The 10845-nt window shown below is 37.3% G+C and overlaps 1 protein-coding gene across 1 annotated transcript; it reads right to left on the reverse strand.

Annotated features, from left to right (window-relative positions):
- Positions 1-7149: 7149 nt before the first annotated feature.
- Positions 7150-8380, reverse strand: LOC114174058 (GEM-like protein 4). The gene is made up of 4 exons (XM_028058800.1): positions 8086-8380; positions 7903-7983; positions 7543-7817; positions 7150-7446 (listed from the first exon to the last, which is right to left on the reverse strand). The coding sequence occupies exons 1-4, from the start codon at positions 8222-8224 to the stop codon at positions 7267-7269; spliced, it is 675 nt and encodes a 224-aa protein (XP_027914601.1). The 5' UTR covers positions 8225-8380; the 3' UTR covers positions 7150-7266.
- Between the last annotated feature and the right edge of the window lie 2465 nt (positions 8381-10845).

The raw sequence follows: 10845 nt of genomic DNA on the forward strand, positions 1-10845 counted from the left end.
CTACTAAGGCTACCCAGTCAGGTAACCTGATATTACAACATCTTTTACTTATGGGGCATGATGTATTGGTTTTATTTGATTCTGGCGCAACTCATTCTTTTATCTCTAATGCTTGTGTGGGGAGATTGAGTCTGGAGACACGTGACTTAGGGTGTGAGTTGCTTGTTTCAACTCCTTCCTCGGGTCAGGTAGCTACTAGTTCAGTTTGTGTTGGGTGTTCAATGGTGATGGCAGGTCATAGATACAAGGTGAACTTGGTGTGCTTACCCTTGGAAGGGCTGGATGTGATATTGGGGATGGACTAGTTGTCTAACAATCACATCATAATTGATTGTGGACGGCACAGTTTGGTATTCCCAAAACATGAAGGGTTGGAATTAATATCAACTCGGAAAGCTGTGAAGGCACTGTAAGATGGGGCCATGTGTTATATGGTGTTGGCCAAGCCAAAGAAGAAAAGTGCTGCGGAGGTGATCCAATCTATACCAGTGGCTAGCGAATATGCGGATGTCCTTCCAGATGAAGTGCCAGGATTGCCGCCTAGTAGAGACATCGACTTCACCATTGATTTAATTCCTGGTGCAGGTCTAGTGTTTATGGCTCCATACAGAATGGCACCAGCTGAGCTCGCAGAACTCAAGAAGCAAATTGAGGAACTGTTGGAGAAGCAATTTATTCGGCCGAACGCGTCACCTTGGGGAGCTCCAGTTTTGTTAGTGAAGAAGAAGGACGGGAGCTCGCGACTATGTGTGGATTATAGACAGCTGAATAAGCTGACTATTAAAAACAAATATCCGCTGCCAAGGATCGACGACTTACTAGACCAGTTGAAGGGCGCAAGGGTGTTCTCTAAAATCGACTTGAGGTCGAGATACCACCAGATTCTAGTGCGGTTGGAGGACGTGCAAAAGACAACATTCGGGTCATGATACGACCACTATGAGTATGTGGTTATGCCATTTGGAGTGATGAATGCACCGGTAGTATTCATGGATTATATGAATAGGATTTTTCGACTTTGGATGGATAAGTTTGTTGTCGTCTTCATTGATGACATTCTTATCTACTTGAGGACACGGGAGGAACATGTTGATCACTTGATGGTAGTGCTGAATGTGCTCAGGGAACACCAACTGTACAGGAAGTTGTCCAAGTGCGAGTTTTGGCTTGAGGAAGTGCAATTCCTCGGGCATGTGATTTCCGCTGAAGGTATCGTAGTGGATCTAGCCAAAATAGAAACTGTGTTGAAGTGGGAAAGGCCTAAGACAGTGACATAGGTGCGAAGTTTCTTGGGCTTAACAGGTTATTACAAGAGATTCGTGGAGGGGTTCTCAAAGAAAGTAAACCCTTTGACACAATTGACCAGAAAGGATCAGCCGTTCTCTTGGACTGAATAGTGTGAGGAGTGTTTTGAGGAGATGAAAAAGTGTTTGGCTACCACTCCAGTGCTAGTAATTCCTGATATAGAAAAGATGTTCGAAGTGTACTGTGATGTATCATATCAAGGTCTGGGGTGTGTATTGATGCAAGAAAAGAGGGTTGTGGCATATGCTTCTCGTCAATTGAAGGTGCATGAGAAGAATTACCCGACTCATGACTTGGAGCTAGTCGCCATTGTGTTTACTCTTAAGTCTTGGAGGCATTATCTATATGACTCTCAATTTCAAGTATTCAGCGATCACAAAAGTTTGAAATACTTATTTGACCAAAAGGAGCTGAATATGAGGCATCGTAGGTGGATGGAGTATTTGAAAGACTATGACTTTGAATTGCTTTACCATCCGGACAAGGCAAATGTTGTAGCCGATGCTTTGAGTCGGAAGAAGATACATATGTCTTCCATGATGATAAAGGAGTTAGAGTTGATTGAGAAACTCCGAGATATGAATTTGGGGATGCAGTTTGGGCAAGACTCGATACAGTGTAGCTTGCTAAGAGTCACTAATGAATTTTTGAATGAAATTCGTGTGGCTCAGGGACACGATCTGGAATTGCAACAATTTGTGGGGTGGTTAGGCACAGAGAAAGGGAAGGATTATCAGATGGGAGAGGATGGCATTCTACGTTTTAAAGGTAGAGTGTGCGTACCAGGACGACCTAATTTCAGGAGGCAGATTCTGAAGGAAGGTCATCAGAGTCGTCTTAGCATACATCCAGGTATGACTAAGATGTACAAGGATTTGAAGGAGTCCTCTTGGTGGAATGGTATGAAGGCGGACGTAACAGACTTTGTTGCTTAGTGTTTGGTATGTCAAAAGACCAAAATTGAACATCAAAGGCCAGGAGGTACACTGCAACCACTAGACGTACCTTAGTGGAAGTGGGACAGTATCTCTATGGATTTTGTGACCCATCTTCCGAGGGCGACAAAGGGTCATGATTCATTCTGGGTGGTAGTGGATCGACTGAAAAAATGTGCTCATTTCTTGCCTATGAATCATAAGTGGTCTATGGACAAGTTAGCAGAGTTGTACGTGCGAAAAGTGGTGAGATTGCATGGAGTAACCGAAAGCATAGTGTTAGACTGGGATCCTAGATTCACATCACGGTTTTGGCATTCATTGCAGGTGGCCTTGGGTACACATTTGAGGATGAGTTCAGCGTATCATCCTCAGCCGGAAGGACAGTCTGAGCGGACCATCCAATCTCTAAAGGATTTATTAAGTTCTTGTGTGCTGATCACATGGGAAACTGGAATGACGTGCTACCTTTGGTGGAGTTCATCTACAATAATAGTTACCACTCCAGTATTGGTATGGCACCCTATGAAGCATTGTATGGGAGAAGGTGTAGAACTCCATTGTGCTAGTATCAAGATGGTGAAGCCTTTGTGCTTGGTCCTGAATTTCTGCAACAGACGACTAGTAAGGTCAAGTTAATCCAAGATCGGATGCGAGCAACTCAGAGTAGGCAAAAGTCTTATGCGGATAAGAGGAGGCGGCCACTTGAGTTTGATGAAGGAGACCATGTATTCCTCTGGGTTACTCCAACCACAGGTATCGGAAGGGTTCTTAAATCAAGGAAGTTGACTCCGAGATTTATAGGATCTTATCAGATTACACGGAGAATAGGGACAACGACGTACGAGATTGCTTTACCACCTCACTTATCCAACTTGCATAATGTGTTCCACGTCTCACAGTTAAGGAAATACATTGCAAGTCCAGATCATGTTTTGGAGTCGGATGAGGTGCAAGTACGCGAGGATCTGACTATGCCAGTTGGATCGGTTCGCATATTGGATACTCAGGTCAAGCAACTAAGAGGCAAGGAGTTGAAGACGGTGAAGGTTCTCTGGGACGAGGCAACCCAAGAGATGACTTGGGAGATGGAGGATCTCATGAGGAAGTCTTACCCTCACCTCTTTGCTAGTAAGTCCTATTTTCGAGGACGAAAACTTTTAAAGGTAGGGAATTGTAAGACCCGTGAAAATTAATTAATTAATTAATAAATGCAGGTAGAAAACGCCTTTATGACATTAATTATTGTTTGATGTGATGTGGAAAAGTACTAGCTCAAGTGGTTGAGAGTACTTTGATTGTGTGAGAGAACTTGGGTTCGAGTGCTATGTATGCCAATTATGTGTTGATTGTTTTATTATTGATTTTTGATAATATGTATGAGTATGGAATTGGTATTGTAAACTTACATTGATTGGAGTGTAAGACTAAATGTGAATTGGCATAGTGGTAGTGCTTTGGCCTCATGAGTGGAGGGTCACGAGTTCAAACCTTGTTGGACATAAAGTAGGCTTTGTTTTTGCTAATTCTAGCTTGGAGTGGAGTTGAAAGGGCAAAGGTAAAAATGGAGGAGTAGTCAAAGGGCTGAAAAACCATAGTTAACAATGAATAGGAAATTAAAAACATAATTAAGCCCATTTTTCGTTTTAGTTTTAAACACATTATTAAGGCACCTATAAAAGCCAAATTTTAGGAGAGAAGGAGGGTTTCTGTTGTTAATTTGGCTTTTGGAGAGGAGCACGAATTGAGAGAAGGAGAGGAGAGTTTGGGTGTGCAAAGGGCTGAAGCAAAGTATTGGAATAAGGAATCATTTTCTTCCCAATTTCATTCCAAAATCACAAGTTAGGGGTGCTGAGTTTAATTGTACTAATTTTTCATGTGTTTCTGCATCTTTATGCTCAATTGGATTCTCTGTGGTATGATTGTGGTATTATACGTACTGGGATTGAGAGTTTCTGGATGGGTTATTGTGTATAAAGCCTCTTTTAGGTGGTATTTATGATTGGGATAAGCGTTTGGGGGTATTGTTGTTGTGGTTTTTGGCCAAACCTTTAGTTTGATTGATGCAAACCTGTCTGAACCATGTTACTGTGATGGTTGGATGGGGTAGAATGCTTGAAAATTGCCTAAATTGGATTTTGGTATGGTTGTGGTTTGTTCTCGCACAAGACCAGAAGAGGGATACTGCAATTCTCGCCCAAGCGGGTCACCCTCGCCTAAGCGAGAGTTGCAGGGTTTCATTATTGGTTTAGGGGTCGAGCATCTCGCCCAAGCGACTGTTTTGGTAGTTGAGCCATTTGGTCTCTCGCTCAGGCGAGAGACACTTGGCTAAGCGAGGTCACGAGGTGACCTGGGTGTTCTGAGCGCGAAACCTTGTCCACGCGAGGAGTTTTTGTGGGTTTGAGCGAACCAGGGTCTCGCTCAGGCGAGACGGCCTCGCCTCAGCGAGATGTCGTGGTCAAGTGTGATGTTTTGCTGCATTGTAGCCCAGGCGAGATTGAATTAGGTGTTTGGGCGAGAGATGATCTCGCCTAGGCGAGGGGATCTCGCCTAAGCAAGATGACGTGATGATGCTATTGTTTTAAGGTCGCTCAAGCGAGGTGAGCTAGCCTAAGCGAGACTGAGGGCTTAGCTTGGGCAAGAGTCCTTGGCTTAAGCGGGTTTATGCGAATGTTCATGTTTTTGTGTGCTTGTGTGTGTGATTTGGCCATTTTTTCCTAAGTATAGGAAGTATATGCATGTGGTGTGGTGTTTGGGTTTGAAGGACTAAGTCCAATAGGGGTCTAGGATGTGCTTGATGGTTGGACACATGATGGGCATGGAACTGGTCGAGTTCCCGTCGACTACTAATGGGCGAGGAGTCCTTAGTATGGTGATTACATGTGTCGGGCGCACGATGGGCAAGGAACTGATATGTTCCCGTCGGCTACTATTGGGCGAGGAGTCCATAGTATGGTGATTGCGTGCGTGCCAGGGTCCAAGACGAGAAGACTTGGATGATTTACTACAGACGAGGAGTCTGTAGGGTAGGACTATGAGCGGGATAGGCTCATAGGGTTGGACCACAAATGAGTTAGTTTCGTGGGAGCATAGTGAAGTCCCAAGACCTAGTTCATGCATATGACTCATGAAGGACTATGAGGTCATGGTTAGGTAATTTGACAAATCGTGAAATTTTAGTTATGTTATTTTCGGATGGGCAGCATATTTATTTCATGTATCTATTTATATATATTGTGCATAGTTCACCCTTTCTGTGTGTGTGTGGCGATGATCGGATGACTTGTTATCCGGGAGCAGATGATTTGACAAGTGGGCCAGGAGATGCATAGACTCGGAGCGAGGGATAGCTGGGGGATTATGTTTATATGTTGTTATTTTGCTTTTTGAGATAAATATGCAATCCTTTGGGAGCCATGTGAATATTGTTTTAGTTTTATAAAATTATGGACTCCTGGTTTTATGACATGTATATTAAAGTTTTAAATTTCCCGTGTTTTCTGGAAAATGGTTTTATATTAAATGCGGTCTTTATTTTTATTTCGAATTTTAATTATTAAATTTCGGATGTTACACCTATTAGTAATTACATTACATGCACATGCTTCCTTTCCATCCTCTCAACCCAGTTTTATTTACTAATATACATATACCAATATTCCAGATAACTCGTCCACGATCTTCCAGCACGACACGTAATCACAAGGCTCTCTGCACTGATAAGCTGCCTGGCGGTAGTTCATGTACCGCCAGACGATGCATATAAATTCTGGGAAATTTCCGGGTTTTCCAGCACCTACGCGAACCCTCAATCCCCCAATTATCCCTTTTGACACAAATTTTCGCATGTTTATAGTGTTTCATATAATTTCCAGAGTTCATGTTTGTCCCATTAAAATCAATATCATACAACAACGCACTGATTATATTTGCAGATCATGTTTATTCATCCCCAAACCCAATATGAACTCTACATTCCCAATCATACAAGATTCATAGAATCATCACGAATTCATACAATCTCAGTCATATAAACACAATCAATTTTATAGTTTGATACAAGGACCCCAATCAAGCATTACCAACATCACATAATGCACACAAACAGAACAATTTGTCACCAAAATGACTTAGTTCCAAAATTGGTCTCTAATTAATTAATGACCAATTTAGTGACCAATTATAATTTTTTATTCATAATAGTAACTATTTTAGTGACCAATAATTTTTAGTTTAGTAAATTAGTATCTAATTTGATTAATATAATTACTAATCATTATTAATTACTACAATTAGTCACTATTTAGAAGTTTAGTTTTACGTGGATTGAATCTTGTTCATGTTGTCAATCATTAATGTTGTCGATCATTAATGTTGTCAATCATTAATATTACTACACTTACTTTAGAGTAGCTATGTAAATTTAATATTTATTTTAATTTTGTAAAGTTTATTGATTAATATGTGACTGTTTACTTTTTAACATATTGTATCGTTTAATTTTGGAGAGTCTGAATATAAAAGTATAAGGTTGTTGAGATTTAAAAAAATTGTGTTATATATTACATTAAATAAATTTTAAATTTCTGTTTGAGATTATAAGAATTGAGTAACTCCTCCGCCAATTTGAAATGTTATTAATTATGTTATCGCAACATGATATACAATATTCTCATATTAGTTGTCTTTTACACTCTTTGTCCTCTCTTTCCATGCAACCAAACACCTCCTCAGTTACTTGAAATCACAAGCTTGAGCATGCTATTCTGTTACGTCATGGGTTGATCTAACAGCAGCTAAACAAGATAATATACTTTTTTTATGGCATGATTGGTTGCTTAAAATTCAAATTCCAGATTGTGAAACTTGCGAAATCGTATAGAAGCTACTTGTAGAGACAAGTGAAGAATTGAAGAAACATTTTGCTCTGATTTTGTGAACATGATTATGTACAAAGTCTGTTTGTACTAGTGATTGGCCTTTTGAGGCTATATATGAGAGAGAGTAAAGTAAAATTCTACTCTTCCTATTTTCTCGCTTGAGAGATAGCTTGCCTCAGGTATTTGAAAGCTTTCTGATAATTTAAGAAACCCAAAAACCAGAAGTCGAAGTTGTCCACTGTAACTATTTCTATGTACTTTTGTGAAGGCTTCTTCACATGATGACTTTGGTTGACACACCTTATCTTTTCAAGTGGGATCACAACCTGCAATTACAATTCAAATTTCATGTTAGAAAACAAGAAGAGAAACATACATAACTTTTTTTTTTTGTGGGTAAATTTAAATTATGTGTGTGTTACCTTGTAATGCATTCTGATCAAATGACCATTGGAAGAATAGGCCTTGATTGATCTCTCACTGCAAAAGGCAACTTTATCAGTGGATATGAATAACAGTCCTGCTAGAGGACCAGATGTGGTTGATATGTAGCACTGAGATGCTTTTAGCAGCTTCTCTCCATTTTTTACACTGAATAGCTGCATGAACACTTTTTCCACTCCTCCAACTTGAAGAATTCTTGCTCCTAAGCTTAGTTTTCCTTTTACTGTATCACTTATTTTTGGCCCAAGTTTCACTGCATATCACCAAAAATTTATCACCCAACTGCAACTTTATTGAGTAACTATATGTATGTATGTATGTATAAAAAGAAAACATACCATGTTCTCTGAGTCCAGTTGCAAAGCTATTGGTTTTTCTCCCAAGCTTGTTCACCCTGTTAAGAACTGAACCTACTTCACCTGAAAAATGAAACAATAAATTAAGTAAATGACTTTTCTCTCATTCTGTAACTAAACAATTGATCAAATAACCATATAATAATAAATGATGTAATATCTCACCTTGGTTTGAGGTTGTTGTAGATGTGTTGTATTGGGTAGAAGGATCAGGTAAGTATCTGTGTTGTGATTTTTTGTTACCCAGGTATGCTGCTGAAGAGAATGGAAATCCAATTAGCATTTCTTGAAGAAAGGCTGCCATAATATCTAACCTTAAACTTGATCTCTTCTTCTGTGTTGTTCAATTGGATATACCAAGTTTGGTGGAGGAGGCCTTGTGGTCAGAAAATGTATATATAGCAAATGAAAACATAGAAGATGAATCTTGAGCTTTTTTTCAGATGAGTCATAGGCTTGTCATCATGAAAAATAAAGGGGAAAATGGTTATTCTGTTGTTGGAGATAACTTTTTAGCTTACTTTTATCACAAAATGAATGTCATGCTATAAAGGTCCTCGTCAAGATTAACAAAAAGAAAGATCATTACCAAAAGTTGATATAATAGGTATAATAAATATGGTAACTTCTTAGTGAGCAAGGCTTTGATGGTGATGATGATGATGGCATTATTGATTATGAAAATGAAAATAAATAGGTACAACAGTTAGAATATTGAGGTCGGTTGAGCTGATCAGTCGGTTCCTTTTAGGGCAATCATGCTTTATTCAAAATTATATGGAAATGATCTCTTCAAAAGCTCTTTGCAATAAAAATTATTAAAGGGGAAGCTTTAGGTGAATAGTAATAAGCTTTCTCACAATATGTTTAGGGGAACATGTCATGTTTAGTTTGAATATTTTATGACATATACCAGACATAATACGATGTATTAACTACTTTTCTGGTATAGATTTCTTGTGTGTGGGCGTCATAAATCAGCTTTTCGTGCTGGCAAGTTAGCTTTCTGATGCCATACAAATATGCTATCTCAAGCATTAAGATATGAAATCTAGAGGAAAACCATGAAAAGAAAAAGGAAAACACTCCACGATGGAATACAACTTCCCAAAAAGAATAGGCTAAAAATATGTAAGTGAGAGAGAAGATTTTCACTTTGAAAACTAGTTATTTTAATGAATTTAAATTAAGTCTAAGTTGAAATTGTATTGCTTGGGTAATTTTTTATTATATCAATATTATATCATTCATGGAGGACCAAACTTCAATACAATAAGAAAGCGTATGAATATCTTATTAGGATATAATGTGTCTTGGAAGAGAACTTTTACTATTGATGAAATTAGATATATAAAAACCAACTGATCAGTTTTGATTAATTAAAAAGAAAATATTTGAATTTAATTTTTCTTTTGTAAATTAGTACTTTTAATTGAATGTCTACTAATATTTTATTGTATTAAATATTCAACTTTTTTTATCAAAGAATCTTACTGTTTTATCTTCTCGTCCAAATTTTATTGCATTAAATATTCATATCTTTTTATCAACGAATCTTACTGTTTTATCTTCTCGTCAATGAGATATTGTAATATTCTTATATTATTATCACTCACATGTAATTGAAGGGGCTTACTCTCTCCAAAACATTTTTACGTTAATATAAAATAAAAAATAATTTCTACATTTTTTTTAATTTGGTCCCTCAAATTTGTATGCAATTATTGATGTCCATATATATATATATATATATATATATATATATATATATATATATATATATATATATAAAAGTACACAACTCTTTTTACTAGTCCTAAATGTACTAGGAAATACATGCGTCCACTTTACTTCTTATTTTTCAGACCGATATGTCTGTTGCCACTAATGTTGATATGTTCTCTGCTGGTAAGGGTTGAATGACCTCGATAAAGGAGCTTGCAATGATACTTTGACTAGCACTAAATATGAAGGTTATAATAAATGATTCTACCTTGTGAACAATGACTATATATAGCACCTCAGTGGGTCTTGTGTATTTTTAGGGTTTCCTAATTAGTGTAATTATCCATAATTTGTTCTACATCCTTTTGTGATTTGTCATCATTAGCGCAGTTTTGCCATTTTAACTCGTGTTATAGGCTTCAATTATGACTTAACCTAAGCATAAAATGACGTGGTGACATTTTTGCATTTTTTTTCCAACTTTTATGCCTCAGTTCAACATATATCCGAAGCAGAAAACGCCTTTCTGTTTTAGTTCTCAGAAAATCAGTGCCAAAAGGTTTTATATGCCTCAGTTTTGAAGACCCAAAGCCTAAAAATTGGCTAATATTTCAAAAGTACCACGAAAATATATTTTGAGGATTTTGTTAAAAATAATGACTTTTTATAGTTAACATATAAAATAATGTTGTTTTGGATTAGGGTAAAATGATGTCTCTTTATTTTTTTACAGTTTAGAACAATAAGTTTTTTTAACAGAAACTATTTTTATTACCAATTTAGAAACCAATTATAATTTTTTGAAACTTTTTTAGTTACCAATAATCTTTAGTTTATAAATTAGTATCTAAATTAATCACTATAGTAACTAATTAATTTTTTGTTACTAAAATTAGTTATTATGCAAGGATTTTCTTGTAGTGTGAAGCATTTTACTCACGCAAACAACCTTGTACATTGGTTATAATGATTATGTAAGTTAATATTTTTTAAGGCTTCCACTTTCATTGTTATCCTTGTTGATATTGTCTTTATTGCTTGTTTTCTTGTAGTGGTATATTTGTTTTCTAAGTTTCAAAGAAGTTTGATCTCCAATTTTACCATGGAAAACATTAGTGTGTAAGCCTATGAAATATATTTAGGGAAGAGATTAGTGCAATGAACAATATTATAGACTCAAACAAGTGGTCTTTCTTCCAA

The sequence above is a fragment of the Vigna unguiculata genome, chromosome 2 (genome assembly GCF_004118075.2).
Source record: "Vigna unguiculata cultivar IT97K-499-35 chromosome 2, ASM411807v1, whole genome shotgun sequence".
NCBI classification, from domain to species: domain Eukaryota; kingdom Viridiplantae; phylum Streptophyta; class Magnoliopsida; order Fabales; family Fabaceae; genus Vigna; species Vigna unguiculata.